Source organism: Pituophis catenifer, unplaced genomic scaffold (assembly GCF_029215685.1).
Source record: "Pituophis catenifer annectens isolate HBS135680 unplaced genomic scaffold, rPitCat1.0.hap2 SCAF_2, whole genome shotgun sequence".
Taxonomy (NCBI): domain Eukaryota; kingdom Metazoa; phylum Chordata; class Lepidosauria; order Squamata; family Colubridae; genus Pituophis; species Pituophis catenifer.
This window is the reverse complement of record NW_027256882.1, coordinates 271,675,870-271,698,817: the sequence shown is the minus strand read 5'-3', so window position 1 is coordinate 271,698,817 and position 22,948 is coordinate 271,675,870. Positions and strand designations below refer to the sequence as shown.

Here is a 22,948-nt window from a genome sequence, read left to right as displayed (position 1 = left end):
CAGTGCTTTTTCAAGCTGCCATGACATAGCCCTGTAACATAAAGATATTTATATTTAGACAAGAGATGGGCAAGGAACTGCTTTTTCTTGAGGCTTCTCAGACTCTCTGCACTACTGGGCTTCTTTTATTATTGCAAGAAATAAATGAGAAGCTGAAAAGTTGCAAAACAAAAGGCCAGTTTCTAGCAACATCCGTACAGATAGACCTTGACTTACAACAGTTCATTTAGTGACGGTTCAAAGTTTCAACGGCACTGAAAAAAGTGACTTATGACCGTTTTTCACACGTATGTTTGTTGTAGCATCCCCACTGGATGTGATCAAAATTCAGAAGCTTCGTATTTATGATGGTTGCACTGACCTAGGGTCATATGATCACCTTTTATGGTCTTCTGATGGGTTGAATCAATGGGGAAGCCAGATTCACTTAACATTTGTGTTACTAACTTAACAACTGCAGTTAAAAATTGTGGCAAAAAAAGTCGTAAAATGGGGCAAAGCTCACTTAACAAATGTTTCACTTAGCAACATAACTTTTGGGATCAATTGTGGTCCTAGGTCGAGGACTACCTGTATTTACAAGAATGAGTTTGGACACTACATGGGTTATGCAAGTTTTCTTTGACAGTCAGTGATTGATTTCGAAGTATGTTTAGAAAACCAAAGTAATCTGGGGTAGTAAGGAAAATTCTGGGGAGGATATGGTAGTGTATGCTCTCTGCTTAACCAGTTTTGGTTCATGAATATTTTGTAACGGGGGAGGATATTTGGGAATAGGCGAGGCATTTTTTGATTGGTATGTTTTGGAAATTCCTATAACACACTAAGAAGATTCAAAAATAAATACTGTGCCAAAAACTGCCCTACAACTTTTCAAAATGTTATGGAGGTGTCCGTTTTTCTACCTTACTTTGGGGGAGCTTGAGAATTCCTTTTAAAATTCTCTTGGTGATGGTTGAGTTTTTTCTTTTTCTTTTTAGAAATGATAGCAGAGGCAACTGCTGCTGGTGTTCTTTTCTGAATATTCTGTATCTGTCAACACATCATAACACACACACACACACACACACACACACACACACACACACACACCTTGGAGGAGTCTGTTTATGATGTCTTCTCTTGGCTATGAGTGAACATGAGGAAGCCAGGAAGGCTGCAACTTGCCAGAGGGATGATTGCAGAAAGATCAACTGGACACTTAATCTCTCTCTCTCTCTCTCTCTCTCTCTCGCTCCCCCTCCCTCCCTTTCTCTCTCTCACACACACGCACACACAGAGAGACGCCCTGAAACTAGAATAAGTGCAAGAAGACCACCCATGAAATTTTACCAAAGTCCCTTCCTTCTTCAAATGAAATTTCAAATGCAGTGTCTCTTTCATAAGATGTAGATGAAAAAGAATGTGTTTGCTGCACATTGTTATTCTAAATGAATTCAGCAGCTTAAGAAGTTTGCAGCCTAATTACTGTTATATGGATTTTTATCCAGAGACTGAGCTTTTTCTTCCATATAAAAGATAGGTATTATACCAATTGTCAAATACTGGACAGCGTCCATGGGAGAATACCTTTATCCTAGAAAATGATAGGTAAAATTGTTGTCAAGGAAGTTAGAAAACCTAATCTTTTTTTTTTTTTTTTGAAGGAATGACAAAACTCTTGGTTGCACCCAGATTCATTCTAAAACAGGGGTGTCAAACTCACTTCGTCACGACAGGGCAGGGTCACATGATGTATCGGGACTTTCTCCCTGCTTCGCTAAACTGGGCATGGGCATGGCCAGCAAGTGACGCATCCAGCCCGCGGGCCGGGAGTTTGACAGCCCTGTTCTAGAAGATAAATTCTTGCTATCATTAAGAATGCATTAGAACCAAAATATTGTTATTCTTTTTTCTCTTAGATTCCTTTTAAATTCTGAAGTTGTTTTCTTATATATGAAAAGTCTGTGGAAATACAATGTTGATTCTTCAGATGAGCTTAAACAATGTTTACAATTGATGAGCTTGTAAAAATAATTACGTTTGTTTGATGTTTATTATTAACCTTTCATTACCAAACTAGATAACATCATCAGTCCACTGATAATGTTACCTAGTTTAAGAATAAAATGTCTGCAAGAAAACAAAGGTCACACAGCATCAAGGACCTTACAGCTCAACCCTGAGCTACAAATATTCCCTTATATTGTTTTATTATTAAGCAAATATTGAATTCAGTGAAATCACATTTCCAAATACTATTCATTGGCTATAATTTTTTAAAAGCTTTTTTATTGGAAGAGATGCTATTATATTAGCTCATTCATCTTTAGTGTGGACTATTTGTTCATCCAGCTAAATTCTGCCTATTTTCACCAGCATGCCTTCTTCAAGGTTTTCCTGAACTATGAACAGGGGACCTGCAGCATACAGAACATTCATTCTACCATTAAATAATTATTTATCGTAATCCATTGGCAATTCAAATCTGTTTTACTATAAGAGCATAGTTTTTCTGCTTAAACTGCTTTTCAGATAGCCAGTTAGCTTGAGAAGGATGATCAAAAGTATCAGACTTAGATATAATGTAATGGTTTTTTTTTCCTTTCAGGGAATATGGAGCCATTGATGATGTAGATATTGATCTGCATATTGATGTTAGCTTTCTTGATGTAAGTAATCTAATAACGGAGTTGTATAATGAAGTTTGAAAAGCAACTGTCTCTTCTTTCAGCAGGATATGAAGTCAATTGATCACAGGCAGTTACCACTTTTTTAAAATTCATAATTTTTTCTTGCATGGGGGCGGAGGGGAATGTGTTTCTGTTTTCAATGGAAATATTTGCAGAATGATTTCCAAAGGTAAATGCCTATAAAAGCAATATGCCCTAGATTTCTTTGGAATCACATTTGTGAGATCTGCCTAAACTAAGCCCTATGCGACACAACTTGAATTACAATGAACTAATTTAAAAGGGACGCGGTGGCTCAGACGCTGAGCTTGTCGATCGAAAGGTCGGCAGTTCAGCGGTCCGAATCTCTAGTGCCGCATAATGGGGTGAGCTCCCGTTACTTGTCCCAGCTTCTGCCAACCTAGCAGTTCGAAAGCACATAAAAAATGCAAGTAGAAAAATAGAGACCACCTTTGGTGGGAAGGTAACAGTGTTCCGTACGTCTTTGGCATTTAGTCATGCCAGCCACATGACCACGGAGACGTCTTTGGATGGCTCTGGCTCTTCACTTTGAAACGGAGATGAGCACCACCCCCTAGAGTCGGAAACGACTAGCACATATGTGCGCGGGGAACCTTTACCTAATTTCATTGGATAAAAGCATTTTCCCAGTTGTGTCTGAAAAAGAACACATCTCTGAAGGTTTCTGAAAGTTCTATACAAAAACAGGATAGTTGTGTTCTTGAGAAGAAAAACCTACTTGGAGAATGTATGTGATAAAGAATAACAGTTCTGCATTATCCTTATTAAGAAGATATAGTAGAGAATTGATTTTTAAAATGCTAGATTAGGCAAAATTTTGTACAAAAGCTCTTTATGCAAATGAAAAGATGGACTGCAAAAGAGACTGGATTTGTACTGATTCAAACATTCCTGATGGAAGTTGTGTTATCTAAAGTAGACCACTGATTTCCTCAGCTGCTTACACCACAGATGGCCAATCTCTAGTGCAGCCCCTAAACCCATATTTTGTGGCCCTCAGACCCACCTCTGAAGGTGATGGCTAAAGATCTGTGGTAGGATCCTGTACTCTTAACATAGTCAGGTGGAAAGTATACACAAACTATATTAAAACTTTCAGATAGACTAAACATTAAAAAAAAATCTTTTTCCAGAGGAAAACGAAATCTCTACCAACAAGTGTGGTTGGATGTTCTTCTATTACCTCCCAAGTATTAAATTACTACTGGTTGAGAAAAGTTGCACACTCCCAGTTTACGGTGATTTATACTGTCATAAGCATGTTTTTGTCGCCAGCCCAATTTTTTTTTAATTTTTTTAAAATTTGATTTATATGCCGCCCTTCTCCGGAGACTCAGGGCGGCTTACAATGCGTTAAGCAATAGCATTAATACTTTTGTATATTTATACAAAGTCAGCTTATTGCCCCCACAAACTGGGTCCTCATTTAACCTACCTTAGAAAGGATGGAAGGCTGAGTCAACCTTGAACCTGGTAAGATTAGAACCTGCTGTAATTGCAGGCAGCTGTGTTAATAACAGGGTGCTTCAAACCACTGTACTACCAAGGCTTCTTTGGGGATTTGGGGATACATAAAAAAACTTGGAAGCTATTAAATGCAAATGATGTATATACCAATGAATATATGTAAAAATGATCTCTTCCAAGTGTAAAAAATAAGTTGTTGAGTTTGGTTTCATTTCTGGAAGCTGAGAGAACCAGATCTTCCAGAACAAAGTTTATATGTTGTTACAACTATGCAAATTTGGCATTTCTTTCCACTTATAGAGCTAGTTCCTGTTCAAGTCCCATTTTAGTTCTACTACTGACCTTTTGTATATTAGATAGCAGCTGATACAACATTTGTCTTGGCCAATCACTTTAGAAAAGAACTTAGGTGAGCATCTTCAATTCCTTTGCCAGCTGTGAAATAAAAAAAAAAATGCCCAATGCAAATTTGCTGATAATGGCTAAGGTTCTGTTGTTTCTTTTCATGCAGGAAGAGATTGCAGTGGCCTGGGATGTAATCCGCACAGAGCCTATAATTGTGCGTTTGCACTGTTCACTCACACAATACTTAAATGGACCTGGTAAGTTATATTTGGCTTTTTCCTGTTTAATATCTTCATAATGATTTCTATGTGTTTATGATGAGCTTTCTTCACTAAGGTTGTACATAATTGTACTCTCTGAAAAGATATATTGGACTGTTAAGAATTATTTAATACAGGTGAGCACTATGTAGAATTAGTATGGGTAGATAGCAATACTCCAATCAGTGTGGATAGTTAATGATCAGAACAGATTGTTAATAAAGAAGAGTGGTAATTTCATTATTTTGTGCTGCCTTCTAATTAAATTTCAGTGGCAGTCTCTTGTCTCGGAAGTCCCTTGTAGAGAAGGAAGTGTGGAGCTGTCTTGTTAGTGAAAGAAAACAAACAGTGGACTCTGCAAAGATGTAGAGCTATAGTTTATTCTCCTGAGAGCCTTAAGAATTCAATGTTGGGGGTTGAAAACAAGGCAGATTCTTTGGAGTGTCAGCACTCCTAACCAACAACTCAAAAGTAAATTCATTTAAAAAAAAAAAAAAAAGCAAGGAAGCATACCAAAAAGAAAATGCAGCAGCTTGAAGCTTGTTCTACCTCTTTTACACACCAACAGACTCAATGGGCATTCAACCCTTGGCATAAAGGCATTGAATTTGCTTCCTTGGAAGTCTCTGGCCCAGGGTTTCTCAACTCGAATTTCATGGAATCCTGGGGCTTCAATGAGAGATCACTAGAAATTCACTGGAAGAAGATGGTTTATTTTTTTAAAAAAAAAAGTAGAAACCAAACAAAAACCCTCCAATCTCCAGAGGCCCGTCAGAGTGTACATGAGTTAAGGAGGGAAGGAGGGATGAGTATTAGGTGATAAGAGATCTTATGCAAAAGAGACACCACCAGGGCTTCCATGCTGGGGCTTTGCTTAACAGTGGTATGCCTGCCTTTCTGCAAGTGCAGCAGCTTAGGGGTTTTATGTCTAATGTGGGCACAGGAGATACGGGTTTGCCTGGCTTGGGCACCAGTGGCGGCTGGAGCCACCACAAAGGCCACAGGCCAGGGTGTAAGGAGGTGAGGGAAAAGAAAAAGTTATTCTTTATTTTTACTTTAAGAACTCTTTTACATATATATGAGTCTACACATGAAATAAATATAATAACATATAATTTCTTCCCTGGAGATGAAACATGCCCCCACTGTCCTGGCCTTCTGAAAAGAAGTTAAAACATGGCTCTGTAGCCTCGAATGGGGAGCCTAAAGGAGCACGCAGCCAAGGGATTTAGTACCCCGAAAGCAATGGTGGGATTCAGCCAGTTCGCACCTATTCGGGAGAACCGGTTGTTAACTTTCTAAACAGTTCGGAGAACCGGTTGTTGGAAGAAATCTTATTTTGTTTTTTTCCACTTTACAGGGCTAATCCTGTAAGGAAGGCAGGAAGGAAACATTCTGGTGTTGTTTCTAGCCTAATATTTATTGCCCTGCTTACAGAAACTGCCTCTCTGGTTAACCCTTATCACATTGTAACAGCTAAGGCAAAGTGCCCATCGACCTGAGTGATGTTGAGTTGGCCACGCTCACATGGTCACATGACCACCAAGCCACACCTACCCAGCTCGTCATTAGGACAGAGAACCGGTTGTTAAATTATTTGAATCCCACCACTGTCCGAAATCCCTCCTCTTGCTTTTTAAACTCATTTTAATAGTATTCCATCACTCTTGCCTCCTCCTAAATTTTAACCTATATATGTACTATTTCACATTTTTACATTTTATGGTACATCACAGGGATGAAATGCTCCCGGTTCGGACCGGATTACCCAATCTGGTAGTGATGGCGGCGGGTGGTTCGGAGAACCAGTAGCAAAAATCCCTGCCCCCACCCCCAATGCCCAGCTGAGCCGCACAATCATCAGAGGCTGTTTTTTTTACTTTTAAAAGCATTTTTTCTACAACCTCTTCGGCCGAAAAAAATGCTTTTAAAAGTTAAAAAAAAAAGGCTCTGATGATCGCGTGGCTCAGCTGGGATCGTCAGAGGTTTCTAAAAGCATTTTTTTTCTGCAACCTCTTAAGGTTGTAGAAAAAATGCTTTTAAAAGTAAAAAAAAAAAGTTGGCCATGCCCACCCAGTCATATTACCACCACCACCCCCTACCAAGCCACGCCCACAGAACCGGTAGTAACAAATTTTAGATTTCACCCCTGGTTCATCGCCCAAAATCCCAATTTGAGAGAGATGGGCCAATCATAAATGTGAAAAATAAATAATGTTGTAATTTGAGACCTAGTTTTGAGCCTCAAAACTTTTGAGGCTTTTGAAGGTGCAGGGGTTCCTTGAGACCCAAAAAAATATTTCAAGAGTTCCTCTAGGCTCAAAAGTCAAAAAAGCTCATCTGGCTGCTTCCTTTTAAATAATGCTTTCCAATATGAGGTACCAGTTCTATTCTGTGCCCGTGAAATGAGCTGGATCTTAGCCAGACAGCATAGAAAGGCAGGCGAGTCTATTTATATAGGCCTTGATAGCAATAATTCCAGCTGGTGCTTCCTCCACAGGCTTCTCGTGCTTGTTGTTGTTTTCTGGTACCTGCTGTTTCCTCTACCTTCTTCTCCAGCCCACACAGATGCCCATTTTAAACAGCAGCCTTTACATTTAGCTATCCCTGAGTCTGCCGTGACTTACTGTCAGGAGCTGTGGCTTACTTAGAAGGAAGCTGGTATTTTCCCTTAACCAAATTGTCTTCCATAAAACTAACGGGACAAACAATTTCTAACTTCTGTCCTTCCAGAAGGCCTTTTCTATTTTAATTTGTCTCTTTGGGAATGGTTGAGTCATGCAGGGGACATTAAGGACTTAGCTATTGGTTGCATATATATCTCAGAATAACAGAGTTGGAAGGGACATTGCCCCCCTGTTTGGCTTCCTCCCTAGCAAGAGTGGTTAATGAAAGCTCAAAAGCTCCACTGGTGTTTGTTTGTTTTGCTCCGAACTTTACCAGCTTGTGTGTTTTTCTAAGGCCAGTGGAGCCATGAATTATGGGCAATAGCATGTTCCCCATTCTCAGTAAGAATTCTAATTTGATATTCCAAATTTTAGAATTTTCACCTCCCAGAGTCAACTGGCTGAGAAGGGTGGCTATAGAAATGAACTAAGTAAGTGTCAGGGAAGGGTTTTCTTCATTATTGTCTCTGAAGATCGCCTGACAGCTCTAAGGATCCTGGGAATATCATTTGAATGCTTTTGTGTAATGCTGACAGATAATAGGAATAGGAATAGAAAATAAAATAGGAATAGGAATAGGAATAGGAATAGGAATAGGAATGGAATGGAATAAAGGGACCTTGGAGGTCTTCTAGTCCAGCCCCCTGTTCAAGCAGGAGAACCTATACCATCTCAGATAAGCGACTAAATAAGTAGATCCTCGTACTGAAGAGCTTTTGGAGGAATGTTAGTGCATTTATTTGCCTTGATTATATCAGCTGCCTAAATTATTGCTTCTTTGTTTTAAAAAACTTGCAGGTTTTATCCTCTTGTTTTGATCATTACAGGAAGTCCTCGACTTACAACCACAATTGACTCCAAAATTTCTGTTGCTAAGCAAGACAGTTGTTAAATGAGTTTTGCCCCATTTTATGACCTTTCTTGCCACAGTTGTTAAGTGAACAACCCCAGTTGTTAAATTAGTAACACAGTTGTTAAATTAATCTGGCTTCCCCATTGACTGATCACGTCACCCTAGACACTGCAACGGTCATAAATATGAATCAGTTGCCAAGTGTCTGAATTTTGATCACATGGCCATGGGGATGCGGCAATGGTCATAAGTGGGAAAAATGGTCATAAGACCATACGGTACTGAAAAAAGGACCAAAAACAGTCCTTTTTTCAGTACCGTAACTTTGAATCAGGGTGGATAAAAATCAATGATTTTTTTTAAAAAATCAAAAAAATCAGATTTTTTTAAATTTAAATCGGATTTTTTTTATTTTTATCGAATTTATTTTAATAAAAAACTTTTGGGGTAAAAATCTATCGTAAGATAGTTTTCTATTTAAGATACATAAATAATTTAGTTTATTCAGCATGAAATGGAGCTTCGTTATGTAGCATGAGCTGTATATTCTGCAACACTGGGACTATCGGTGAGTCAACAGCGGGTCAAAGGAGTAGCAGAGATGACAGTTGCTCTTTAAAAATTATGATTTAAATCAGTTGATTTAAATCAAGCCTTTTTACTAGTGATTTAAATCATGATTTAAATAGTGATTTAAATCAACTCGATTTAAATCAAATCCACCCTGCTTTGAATGGTCACTAAACCAATGGTTGTAAGTCAAGGATTATTTTATTTGAATGCAGGAGTGTCTTCCTGATTGCTGTTTGCTCGCTTTTAAAGTAAATATTGGCATGAATGTACACCCAGTACATAAATATTTTATTAATATCCCTCCATTCCTATAAGAACTTAAGAAGATTTTCATAGGTTCTCTCCATATATTATCCCCACAATAATAGCCTGTGAAGTAGGTTGGCTGAGAGTGAAAGTGGTCCAGGAGTTACATAAATCGAACCTATGTCCCTCTCCCATCCAAGTCCTTTTCTTTCAACTTTACACCATCCTAGAAGAGAAGATGAAAAAGAAAATAATAATCAGGCTGCTTATGTGAATGCAAGCTGTGCTTTCTATTATACATAACTTCAGCTTAAGTGATATCCAATATTTCTTAGTAATACGAAGATGCTGAAATATGGTGGGTATCTAAAAATAAAATATTCTTTGAGCTCAATATTAAGAAGCATTGGAAGGAGAAGCTAGACAAAACAGAATAGTGAAAATTATTGAAAGTGATGTAAAAGTTACTGGATCAGATTGGATGCAATGTAGGGATGCTATTCAGCAGGTACTGACAGGTTCTGGAGAACCGGTAATGGAAATTTTGAGTAGTTTGGAGAACCAGCCAATACCACCTCTGGCTGGCCCCAGATTTTGCAATATCCTTCCCCTAAGAGTGGGAAAGGAATGGGGATTTTGCAGTATTCTTTCTCTGTCATGTGCACCAAGCCATGCCCACAGAACTGGTAGTAAAAAATTTTGAATTCCACCACTGATGCAATGGGAAATGAAGAAACTATGAGGTCAGGATTTTTGAGGCTTGGTGTATATTGGATGGCAGAAGAAGAGAAGAGAGAAAAGAAGAGAAGATTGATGGAGATCTGGACCACGTGAAATGTGGAAAATGCTTGAAGCCATTGACTTGATGGGTAATGGTGTTAGATGTCCATGAGATGTTGTTCAGAGCTTGGGCAACATGAGTAGGAGCCTGAATTAGCAGCACTGCATGGGCCATCCAGCTTAGATGAAGACGTTCCAGGAACTAGCAAAGAGCTTGTCAACAAGATTTGCAGCAGCCAGAGGACAAGAGAGATTTGCAAAAATGGACGGGGTGGCCTTCTGCCAGATGGTGTCAGGCCTTGGAATATCTTTGGCAGCAAGTTATGCTCAAGAGATTTAGGTTTCCCAGTTTGTCTGAGCCCTGCTGCTGCCACAATTAAATATATCTGCCAGCACACATACTATTTTGGAGACTACAGATTTTGAAATAGATTTGATCTCTAGAAATTGGGATCTGGGCAGACTGCTATATGGGAACATTAGCATGCAAGACTAAGGAATTTTGTTTGAAGCTTGGTTCCTAGGTACAGTTACAGTTCCAAATGTCAAATTTTGCTTGTTTACTCTGACTTTTAGCCTTCTTATTGTAAGAGGGAAATGTAGTCCTTTTGGATTAGAGTGGCATGTAAATAAACTTTAGTAACTACCGTAAGTACTATAAGTTCTGGGGGCATACAAGGCATGTTCACACAAAAGTGGACTGTCTGCTTCCAAGACATATTTCATTTTCTCAGTCTAATCAACTGCCTGATATTTTCTGGTAGACTTCCTCCTAAGTAAGATCTTTACAGACCTTCATTGATCTTGGAAGTTAATAAAGATTGACCTTGGTTAGTGCTTGGATGAAAATTCTAGAACAACGGATTTAGATTTGGAAGGTAAAACAAAAACAAACCCTCCCTGAAGACAACAAATGGATCCTGCCAAGAGAACTACATGGATACAGTAATTAGAAGTCAACTTTTCTCAAGGACGCCTATTAGTCTATTGCCATGAGTCAGTTTGGAAATTGGTTATATAGATTTGACTAATCATTTCCATTTTTACTAAATAATTCACTTACGATGGTATATATTAAATTATTGCAAGTTAATTTATAACATTAGATCATCTGAGGCTGCAAGTAATTTGTCCAATTAGTACAGTATGATTACTTGAGGCAGAAATTAGAGTTAATCACTAGATATTCAGCAAAAATGATTGTGTTTTTTGATACTGCTCCTTAACAACAACAACAAAACTTCAAAAAGGCTGCATATAACCACCTAGTATTTTCTTTTCTTATATGATTATTCCAGTTGCTGTTATGGTGATTTGGATTGTAGCCAAGCAATTAAGAATGCAAATAATGCTCGTATACAAATATATTTATAAATATTAATACTGCAAGGGGAAAAAAAAGAATAGAGAAAATTATAGTTCTCTATTAATAGCAACATATGGCATTAGAGATTCAGTAAACTAGGTCCAATTAAGTAACACTTTAAATATTTGCTGAGATAAAAGTCATTATAAGCCTTTTATAGCGGACTGTTCTTCACTCAGTTTTACATTTTGATAGGCTATTATTTTAATTGCAGTAAACCAAAATTTCAGAATCATAATTGGTTCTGTGACTTGATAAAATAGTTCCTTCTGCTTTTAATAATTTTCGTTTTTTAAAATTTTCTAAACCAGCTGTTATAATTTGCAGTATCTAATTATACTAATGCAAGTACTTTTGAAATGTAACCCTAAAGGTGGGTTTTGTTTACATCAAGCGCTGGTTCAACGCTGAGCTTCTCTAAAAGTATCTAGCTATGATTTCCAGACAAAACCCCATTGTATTAAAGAAACCAGCTGTGTTCTTCTGATAAATCTAACCTGTCTCTTGTTTTCATAATTTGGACACTTTTTTTCAAGGGACAAGATCTCATTGTTATTACCATGGTCATGCACGTTTTTATATAACATATATATGCTATCGTTATATAACATACTTTATTGCACAAATATAGAAATTTGAAAAACATATGCATAAAAATAAAAATACTAGCCTTAAAAGTATTCAAAGAGAGGACTTCCATAACACCAGCTCATTTAACCTTTTTCCTTTCAGAAACTTTATACTTTCCTAAAACTTTATACTTTCCTAAGTCTCTTTTCAGCCCAGATTTCTAATTCTCTCTAGCAGTATTAATAGTTCACTACCACCAAAAGAAGAGTCTTCTTTTTCTTAAAAACAAACCAGGGACTCTTTTTTTCTTTAATACTTTTTCCAGTTTTAATAATACACGCACACACCATCAATGGGCAATGAAATACTCATAAAAGGATAGCAAAAAGTTTCTGCTTCAGATGGCCTGTTTTATAAATTATGCATTGCCTTTATGCATTGTTATCTCTCTTTCTGTATTCTCTGCTCTCTTTGCTTTCATTTCTCCAACAGCTACATTAAGTTTTCAGGCAATGTCCCTGCAAGTCAGACTCATTTATTGCCAAGTAAGGCTTGAATAAAATTCTACAAGTTCCAATGTCAGATATATCCGATAGGCACAAAAAGTACAAACCTGCCAACTGCTAAAAATGGCAGTCACCACATGCACCACGTTCCTGTTTCATTTAACTCCTTACTCAGTGAAAGAATATGAAACTGTTCCAATGTTTGGAATCTGCAGAATTTACATAACTTGCAGATGTTCTCATCTACCCCATAACTGCAGATTTTGAATTATATCCAGTAGCAGAATTGAAATACAGAATGGTAAGATGTATAGATCAGGGGTGGGTTCTACTTATCTTTACTACCGGTTCGCATCATGCCCATGCGCACACGCTCGCTTTGCTTGCCTGCATGCGCGCTTTTCTGCACATGTGCAGATCGCTTTTGATGATGTCCAGGTCAGTAGGCGGAGCCTCCCGCTGGTTTTGCTACTGATTCTATAGAACTGGTCCCAACTGGAGGCAACCCACCACTGGTATAGATCATACCACTGGAACCAGAAGTTTAGTCTTCTGAGATTTCAGACTCATGCTGGAGCCCATCCTCAGGGAACTTCTCTGTCACCAGAATTTGTGACATATTCTGGTGATAGAGACAACTCATGAGGATGGGCTCCAGCATGTCTGCAAAAGCTCAAAAGACTAAACCTCTGGTTCAGGTGACCAACCCAAACTGGATCCTGCAACACTGGGACACATATATTTGCCCTCATTCATACAAATCATTCTTCCCTAACTTGCCATCACTGAATAGGCCCGTGATGGCGAAACTATGACAAGTGTGCCAGAGGTGGCAGACAGAGCCCTCTCTGCTGGTACATGCGCTGTCGCCCCAGCTCAACTCTCCGTGGCGTTTCTTTCGTGAGCTTCTGTTTCCCTGCAAACGACGAAATAGAAACCCACAAAAGAAAAAGATCTTGCCGCGCTGCTGGTGTTGGGATGCCCCACTGGCCAGCTGGTCTTCAGGTCTCTGCTGCGCATGCACGCATGTCTGTCTGAAACAACTGTTCCGTGTGGGCATGCGTGCCCGCAAGTTTGGGCACTCGGTGTCTAAAAGGTTCGCCATCACTGGAATAGGCTGATTCACTAACCAAGCTGCTCTCTTTTTCTCAGTTGGTATCGTATCACTTTATCTCCAAGGGAATAAATAGCCCCACTTCTCTTCCAAGCCCTATGATTGCCTGAGAACAGGAAAAACTTTCTATCTTGCAGAAACGTTCAGAGGATGGCAAGAACAAGGCAAAAAAGGGCTAACCATTTCTTTCCTTCTCCACCAGGGATGCTATTCAGCAGGTTCTAACAGATTCTGGAGAACCGGTAGCGGAAATTTTGAGTAGTTCGGAGAACCGGCAAATACCACCTCTGACTGGCCCCAGAGTGGGGTGGGAATGGAGATTTTGCAATATCCTTCCCCCAGGAGTGGGGAGGGAATGGGGATTTTGCAGTATCCTTCCCCTGCCACGTCCACCAAGCCACACCACGACCACCAAGCCATGCCCACAAAACCGGTAGTAAAAAAATTTGAATTCCACCACTGTTCTCCACAATTTGCCACAGGTCCAAAAAACAATTGCCCTGTCCCCAGTTCCATACTGGTAAAATAGGAATGGTCTTGAAAAAGGCTTTGGAGAAATACAAGCAAAAGTCTGCTTTATTCTACATCAAGCAAAGATCTCATGCAGCCAGGGTTTTGTCCAAGTACTAAGGGAAAAGTATAGTCAGCAAAATAAATAAAACTGTTTAGTAAAAAGAGGATCTGATTCCAGTGTGGGAAGAAAAAACCCAGTAAGGTGAATTTGACAAATGAGCTGCTTGGACAATCCCATATGGAGTTCAGGTTAAAATATTATTAAAGAGCTGCTGCACTTAATAGTGTTAACAATAATTAAAATCAAGTTCTTCTGTTTCATCATTTCTGCCTCTGTCTATGGAGATTCTCAGTCATCCAGGTCATGGTTTACCCAAAGGTGCTTTTTCAAGAGGCAACTGAACTTTCTGTTTTGTCTTTGAAGATGTTTTGTTTCTCATCCCAGAAGCTTCTTCTCATCCAAGCTTCATTCAAGAAGCTTCTGGGATGAGAAGCGAAACGTCTTCAAAGAAAAACCAGAAAGTCCAGTTGCCTCTTGAAAAAGCACCTTTGGGACAACTGAATTCCAGTTATGACCAAAATTTCAGCCTAGAATAATTTGGTTGGTTTCAGTAGCACATTTGAATTGGATACATCATTGCAAATTATTCTCATCACTTGTTCTTAAGCTTTATCCCTACTGATAGAAGCAGTGGTGAGAAGACAGGAGAGGTATTGCTTTGTGACCGCTAAGACTGTGGGAATTGTAGTTTCTCGTGTAATTGGAATGGGTATGAAATTCAGCACCTGTCTGAATGGAGTCTAATTAAGCAACTCTATTCCAAATCCAAATGGCTTCAAAATCTAAGGGACTAGTTTGGACAAAACTCAGCAGTGCTTTTTCATGCGGTTGTTGACAAAAATAGGATTGCCAACATGATCACCAATGTCCAATGACGGATATGGCACAAGAAAAAGAAGATTCCAAATCAGTTCCTGAGGTTATTACTCATAGCTGTCTAGATGTATTGTGTTTACCACTGGAAAAAGTTGCTAGCATGGAAGCTACAGGATCTTTTTTTAATTCATTGCTATGCACAGCTCTAAGTGTTTTTTCTAATACATCATTTACCTTAATTGTAACTAGTACTTCATTCTGCTCATATAACAGCAGTGGGAAAACATTAGAGGCTTTAGGGTTTTGTTGTTATTGTTGTTGCTTTTTTAACAGCTTCTGGGAGCAATGAGGAAAATGTCTCTGATGATATAGCAATTTTATCAGAAGGACGAGGTTGAAAGGTTTTCATTATTTGGAGATGGCTCAGCAGGAGTTTAGGATGGAAAAGAATGTTTTGCCTTGCAGAGACTTAATTTATACTTCCTCTTTTCTCTCTTTCTCCCCCCCCCCCCAAAACAAAGAGTAAAAATTCCACTGAAAATACATATTTTTGCTGCCAATTTAGAAATATAATCTTGGAGTGCTCTGGATATCTTTGAATGAGTATTGGAGCACCTCATGTGTTTTAGAGGCCTTGATTGCCCCACTATAGCATAAAGTACAATTAATAATGACGTTTAAACAATATGTTTGACCCTGTTTTTTCAACAATGTCTTTTATTCTACAGTGCCCACCATTGATGTATTTCAGATCTCTACTAAAGAAAGATTTGGACTGGGGCATCAGCTAAAGAAGTAAGTTTTCCCAAAGAGAGACATGAATGTGTTATGCATAAATATTTGCTTCTAGTGCAAGGTATTGTTTCTGGCTACAGTATTTTCTAGCAAATGCACTCTAGCAATGTTTCTGTTGACCCTTAAAATGCATCAAGATTTACCATTTTGTTTTATAATCTATATAAAAAAATTACTCTTTTTTGCTGTTTTCCCCACTTAGATAAACCATATTAACAATAGTTGCCTTTGACTATTACAATGCCTCCCATGACTATAACAAATTGAAATAGTTTGTCTTTTTGTTTTCTCAGAATTTATGAATGGATATTTAAGGTCAATCTTATATAAATGTATTGGACATGAACAAACCCAATAGCTAAATAACCAATTCCTGAATTTTATTTCTTAGAGTTGGTATCTTGAAAGATTTAAGAAGCCAAGACTTTTAGGCCACCTTGAGATTAATTTATGGATTTTATGCTTTAGACAGATAATAAATCTGATGAATCCTGCCTTATTTATAGACCGAAAACAGGAACCTTTTTTGGAATAGAGGTTTCGGATATTTTAACTGGGAGGATTTGAATGGAAAGCTGTAGGCAATATGAGTACACTGATATTCTGCAGAATAGATTAGAAAATGAAAAATCCATTCCTGATCATTTGCAAGAATGCTATCCATAGATTGTATTCAGCAGTATGGAAGATAAATTAAGGGTGATTAAATGGACTACAAGGCATGTTGTATTCCTTTCTGTATTCTTTTTTCCCCCCAATTGCTGAAAGAGTTGCAGATAGCTTTGAGCATACAGTACATGTATTAAAAGAGCTTCTGATATACTAGACTTTATACTAGTTTCTAATATAAAAGCTAAAGATAGCTGTTGCTAAGAAAGCATAAGAGTAAGAGCATTTCAGTTCAATCAACCAAATCCAGTTTGAAACAGAACATAGATTTCTGGGACTCCCATTGACAGTTCAGACTTAAATTTCCATTCGGTATGTATGCACTACATTGATTGATTGATTGATTGATTGTTCTATCCTGCCCAGATTCCCAGAGTAGTTGTTTGTTTCATATTTTTGCAGAATTATGCAAACATTTGTTACACAGCAATGGAAAAATGGCAAAGAAAAATCAAACAGTACGCACAACAAAAAACTGTCAGAAAAGAAAGTGAAATCTCCCCTGCACATCTTTTCTACATTGCGCAGGTAGGAGGAAGTGATAAAATATGTACCTTGTTGCTTGGTCAAAAAAGAGAGACAGTTTTTTGCTATACGGTTTAGTGAAATCTTGTCACATTACTTTCAGTGCAAGAATGATGACTAACTTTATTTTTTTCCCCAACAAATTCAGGATTTAAAAAAAACTTTTGCCAGGGGTTCTGCTAGCAATTAATTTTGGTTTTGGTTTTATTTGCTCCCAAGGCCTCCCAAGTGAATAAAAGGAATATAGTCCACTGAGTCTGTTGAATTTTTTTTGAAAAAGAAAGCATAGCAGGAGTGATTGGTAGTTGTGTTCATTTCTGAACAGTTTTGATGATTGCCAAAAGGTCTCTTCTTTAAGGTAAAGGTTCCCCTCGCACATATGTGCTAATCGTTCCCGATTGCTGTCCGAAGACATTTCTGTAGTCATGTGGCCAGCATGACTAAATGCCAAAGGCTCACGGAACGCTGTTATCTTCCCACCAAAGATGGTCCCTATTTTTCTAGTTGCATTTTTTATGTGCTTTTGAACTGCTAGGTTGGCAGAAGCTGTAACAAGTAACAGGAGCTCATCCCGTTACGCGGCACTAGGGATTCGAAATGCTGAACTGCCGAACTGCCAACCTTTCGATCGACAAGCTCAGCATCTTATCCACTTCTTTATATATGATAAAAGCACTGTCAGTTGTTGTGACTCCGACCCCCGAGCCCGTCTTATCGGAGGGAGAAGACTCCGAAAGTGAAGGAGAGGAGTTGGCAAGGCCTCCCTCTCCAGGACCCTCCTCTCTGGCAATGCCTCAGATGTCTTTCGAAGGAGAAGAGATAGGCCAGGAGCCAGGCATTTCCGAGCAGCCGCAGTTAGACAGCGACGGAGATAAGTCTTGGCTGGATCCCCGACAGCGTCGGAAAGACAAGCGCACGCAGCAGAGAAGGAGGTGTGCCAGAGATTAAGCTGAGTCACTGGACCACACCCCACAGGGGATAAAAGGGGGTGCAGTGGCCATTCAGGCTTTGTGACGGACAAAACTGAAAGCTAGCAAGTCATTCTACATTTCTGGAATTTTGTTATATGCTCTGCTTGGACTGATTTCTTGGACTGGGCTTGACTATTCTTTGGCTTTTGTAGATTTTGATGTTTTCGGTCGGAGGAGATAAACCTCCCTTTGTAAGTAAAAAACTGTTGGCAAGCAGCCACTGGGTTGCTGCCAATTCTGTTATCAAAGGAAATTCTTGTCTGCTGGTTTATTTTAACTCTTGGTCGACTGCTGGTGTGCGTGTGTGAGACGGGGACAGAACACCAGTCTCTTTGCAAAATAGAGGCTCATTCCTTGATGTATCCTGAAATTGCTGTATGAGAATGTGGCAGTTTATGTCCATATGATCAAACCTGGGAAGTGCCTCCAGAATGAAGAAGACTAGTATATTTGGGGTGGATGGGAAGTAAGAAGCACCTCTACCTGCTCTTCTCTGATTTGGTGAATATTTCTCTGGATTTTGTTTCCAAAGAAAATAAATATTAGCAGTATTAGAAAAATATGCCTGATGTAATCACACTTCTGCATCCCAAAGTGGAGTGGTCCTCTCGTCTATCTCATCTAATTTCAAGGGGTCGCAGCTGAAATCTCATTCTTCTTGGTATCTTTTACTTGCCACTTCCTAGTGGCAAATCATTCATATCCAAAGACTGAACTGATGCCACACAGAGAGTAATCATTTGTTCTTTCCTATTTACTCTGTGAGGAGATTGAAGATTTTTTTAAAAAATATCTACCAGCCATCTCCCATCCACAAGACACAATCTGCGACCGAAGAAATTGATTTACATGCAGTTTTTCTAGCTGATTTCATTTAGATTCTAACTCTTTGATTTTAAAGTATACATGTACAGGAATCCCCTATGCTATTAGAAATTCTAGGCCAATTAAAATAGCCTTTAATATTTACTATATTCACAGGTCTCAAAAGGAATGCAACTTTGTGTGTCCAAAATATCCCAGTAGTTCCCTTTATTTTAAATGTGTGTTCACCAATGTGTGTTTGTGTCCCTGAATAATTCACACTGTCTAGAGATGTGACACATCAACTAAGGAGAAATATATGAGAAATATATTTGTCAGGGTTTTTTTTTTCATAGAATAAGTTCTGCAGATTCACATCATGCAATTTCCTTCCCTCTGCCTTGCAGAGATCTATTAGAAGCACAATAAATATAGTAGACAGTTCAAAAAATATACTTGTAATTTTTCAGTTACATCTCACTGCTAGGGAGGTTGCTGATCTGCTTAGTGTCCTGATGGAGAAAATTCATAGAACCGTGAAATAACTATTAAGCTGTGTTCATATTTGAACATAGATATTTGCATAATTGGTGAAGCACCTTGTCTCTACTCTTTTGTTCATTCTATTTAACAAACTTTTGTTTTAAACAAGGCAGCTGTGTAATTTAATTGTTTAATGAATTGAATACCATCCAACTGAATTTTCAATTAATCAGGCAACCCATTCTTTTTTTTTAAAGATTTTTTTTAAAAAACATAAACAGTACTGCAGATAGAAAGTGTTGTTCTAGAAATTGCACCATTTCTCTCTCTTTTACAGAATTGAGAAATTTCTTTTCTGAGATGCTACCTCCTACAAAGTAAATATTGAAAACATGTTTTTGGAACTACTATATCCGTGATGGCAAACGTATGGCACACGTGCCGGAAGTGGCACGCAGAGCCATCTCTCTGGGCATGCCAGCCCTCGCCCGTTGCTCTTACAGGTTCCAGCTCACACATGCGAGCAGACCAGTTGATCTTCACATGCATGGGACCACCGGAAACCGGAAGAGCAGCTCCCGGGAGCGCATGTGTGCGCTGGGAAGCTGAGCTTCCAGTTTCCGGCACACGCCTGCACACTGGCCAGCTGGTCTGCGTGTGCGCATGCATGCCAGAAGAGCAGGTGACCAGAAGCTCAGCTTCCCGGTGCACGCATGCTGCTCTTCTGATTTCTGGCGCTCCCCCACATGCTCGCTCCCGTTTTGGCACTCGGTGCTAAAAAGGTTCGCCAGCACTGTACTATATTATCCATATGCTAATTTATAAACATTTTTCCACTGATTAATTGAAAGTCAGACAATGGTAATGTTATTTGGAATCCTCAGTAATTCTTCTTTCCACAATACAGTCATTGACATGGTCAAATTAACTTATCAGTGGTTCTATAACACAATCATACTGATTCAGTTTAAAAGCCTTGGTGGTGCAGCAGACTAAAGTGCTGTTAAGTAGCACCAGCTGCCTGCAATTACTGCAAGTTCAAATCTCACCAGGCTCAAGGTTGACTCAGCCTTCCATCCTTTCGAGGTAGGTAAAATGAGGATTGTGGGGGCAATAAGCTGACTTTGTATAAAAAAAGAACACCGCTTAGGGGGGCCCGAAAGCCCTACTAAGCAGGTATATACAAAAGTATGAAGGCTATTGCTTAACGCATTGTAAACCGCCCTGAGTCTCTGGAGAAGGGTGGCATATAAATCGAACCGATAGATAGATAGATAGATAGATAGATAGATAGATAGATAGATAGATAGATAGATAGATAGATAGGCTTACTAGTTTGAAAATGTAGCACTCTATACACTTTCTCTAGGGCTTTGTTTTCCTATGATTCTTTGTGTCACCAAAGTATTGACAAAAATATCATTAACTTCTTCTCTATTGGCTAGAAAAGCAACCACTGCAGTGAACCAGTAATTGAGAGATCATTGGTATCAAACCCTGACAGTCTGTGTCAGTCTCCCAACTGCAGTATATAACCCAAAAAAGTAGATTTTCATAGTATCATTAGTCAGGTCAATGACAAGAGGAAGATTAGATTATCAAATTTGTATTTTAGCTCTCATTAGGCAGTGAGTAAGAGAAGGCAGGACTTCCTTGTTGCCTTTGATCCTCTTTCTAATTGTCTCTTGACTTGGAGAAGGTTGTTTCTCATTTAGAAGATATGAAAAACAATGTTAATCTCTTCTGGTTGTGCCAGATTTCAGAAGCATCTACCCTCAGACTCAGAATTCCATTACAGATCCATCACAAGCTAGATTTTTCAGCTTGTCGCCTCTAACAAATTTAGAATTAAAATTTAAATTTGTAAAATAGGTCAATCTATTTTCCAAAGCACCAAATGCTTGCCTTCAGAAGTTCTGGATGCTCCATCACTGGAGGCTTGTTAGAAGAGACTAGACAGTCACTTGTCTGCAATGGTATAGGACCATTGAGTAGGAGGTTGAGCTAGAAGACCTCCAAGGTCCCTTCCAACTCTGCTTTCTATTATTCTGTTAACATTGTATTTTGGGGAAGTAGGCCATCTGGCTGTTTTAGATGGTCTTATGAATCGATTGACCAGGTGGAACTTGTATGTATGACTGCATGTGGTTTAGGTGAAATTCCATCCCTGTATGATAGTTAATTGGTCAATTAAATCCTTTTTGGTTTTTTCACAAGGCACTAATCCCACCACTGAGTAAGATATACTGTAGAGCCAATGTTTCAACATCAATTTTAGAAAGCAGGCATTGGACAAAATAATCAATATAACTTTCAAAGGACATGAGCAGATTGAACTTTTTTCCATTATCCGTTCTACTATCGTTGATTTAATAAAGAAGAGATGAGTTACTGGTTTGACTTGGGAAGACTACATAATTTCTATTATTTAATAAATTAGTTTAAGTAATAAACTGCAGTTGGAGGCTTGGCGAGTACTCACTATCAAATATTTGAGAGCCAGTTTGGTGTAGTGGTTAAAGCACTAAACTAGAAACTGGGAGGCCATGAGTTCTAATCCTGCCTTTGGTTTGAAGTCAACCGAGTGACTTTGGGCCAGTCACTCTCTTGTCAGCTCAAGGAATAAGGTAATAGTAAACCACTTCCAAAAATCTTGTCAAGAAAACTTAATGCCCAAAAGGTTGGGAGCCATTGATTTAATTGGTGATACTAGTTATGTGAAAAACCTACAATTTGAAGCTGAAGAAAAATATGTTCATGTTGATGTTTGTCGTAGTGATCTAGATACATGCACTCTTAATTAATTCTTCTCTCTGGTTGTCTTGAAGGTCGCCGAGTTATCCTCCACCAGGCTGTGGGAAAAACAAATCAAAGCTGAAACCTGAACAAGATGGTATATCAAAAACCCACAAGTTATTGAGGAGGACTTGTTCTAGCACAGTTAAATCTGAGGACTCCTGTGTGGCAAAATCTCACAGAACCTTTGGTCGCTCGCTGTCCAGCGATCCTAGGGCTGAACATACAATGACCATTAAGTCACACAAACTGTTGAACCACTCTTGCTCTGCAACCATCAAGCAGGATGAAGGCATCACGTTAAAGTCCCACAAACTGCTGAATAGACCATGCTCTGGGGATATGCGATGTGAGCACAACAGTACTTTGAAGCCCCACAAACTTTTAAGCAGGTCTTATTCCAGTAATCTTAGGATGGATGAATTAGATGGGTTGAAGAACCACAAGTTACTCAGCAAGAGTTATTCCAGTGCCCCCAAATCATCTAAAATGGAACTTTTCAAAGAACCCACAATAACAGAGGGCAGGAGACTCTCTCTTACCTCAGGGCTTATTGGTATCTTAACACCATCCACATCTTCGCCATCGCCATCCGCTGTGCGTAAACGGTTTTTTTTTGTGAGCTTTTTCTTTTCTTCCCACATATTTTTAGAATGGTTAAATGCACAAGCTTCTTAGGAAGTCTGAGTGCCTTTGCTCATAAATTTGGTGCGCGGACCGATTCCGCTAATGCTCAGGGAACTTCACCACATTTTAGAAAATTTCCTTCTACATATCTACAGACTTGGTAAACGTTGCAAGCCTTAAGCATCACTGTAGAATTCAGTATGATGGCCCAGTTCCCTTTGCCGATGAGTGATCTGAGATTTTAGGGGAGAGGCTGGTTTATGAGTTTTGTACACATTTTAAAACTTCATTTTAATTTCATTGAAAATTATTTGATTATTACTTTCAGGATTGACAGATAACTTGGTCTGAATTACCATACCTTGATCTATACCAGGGGTGTCAAACTCAATTTCATTGAGGGCCACATCAGGGTTGTGTTTGACCTCAGGGGGGCATGGTGCATGGTC

General features: G+C 38.9%; 1 protein-coding gene across 1 annotated transcript in view; it reads left to right on the top strand.

The window, feature by feature from the left end:
- PARP8 (poly(ADP-ribose) polymerase family member 8) overlaps nt 1-22,948 on the top strand; it is a 189,171-nt gene that overhangs the window by 120,073 nt on the left and 46,150 nt on the right. Inside the window, exons 8-12 of the mRNA XM_070935900.1 lie at nt 2,591-2,651; nt 4,672-4,762; nt 15,558-15,624; nt 16,696-16,821; nt 21,905-22,469. Coding sequence (XP_070792001.1) covers nt 2,591-2,651; nt 4,672-4,762; nt 15,558-15,624; nt 16,696-16,821; nt 21,905-22,469 — 910 coding nt within the window. The remainder of the gene's footprint in view (nt 1-2,590; nt 2,652-4,671; nt 4,763-15,557; nt 15,625-16,695; nt 16,822-21,904; nt 22,470-22,948) is intronic.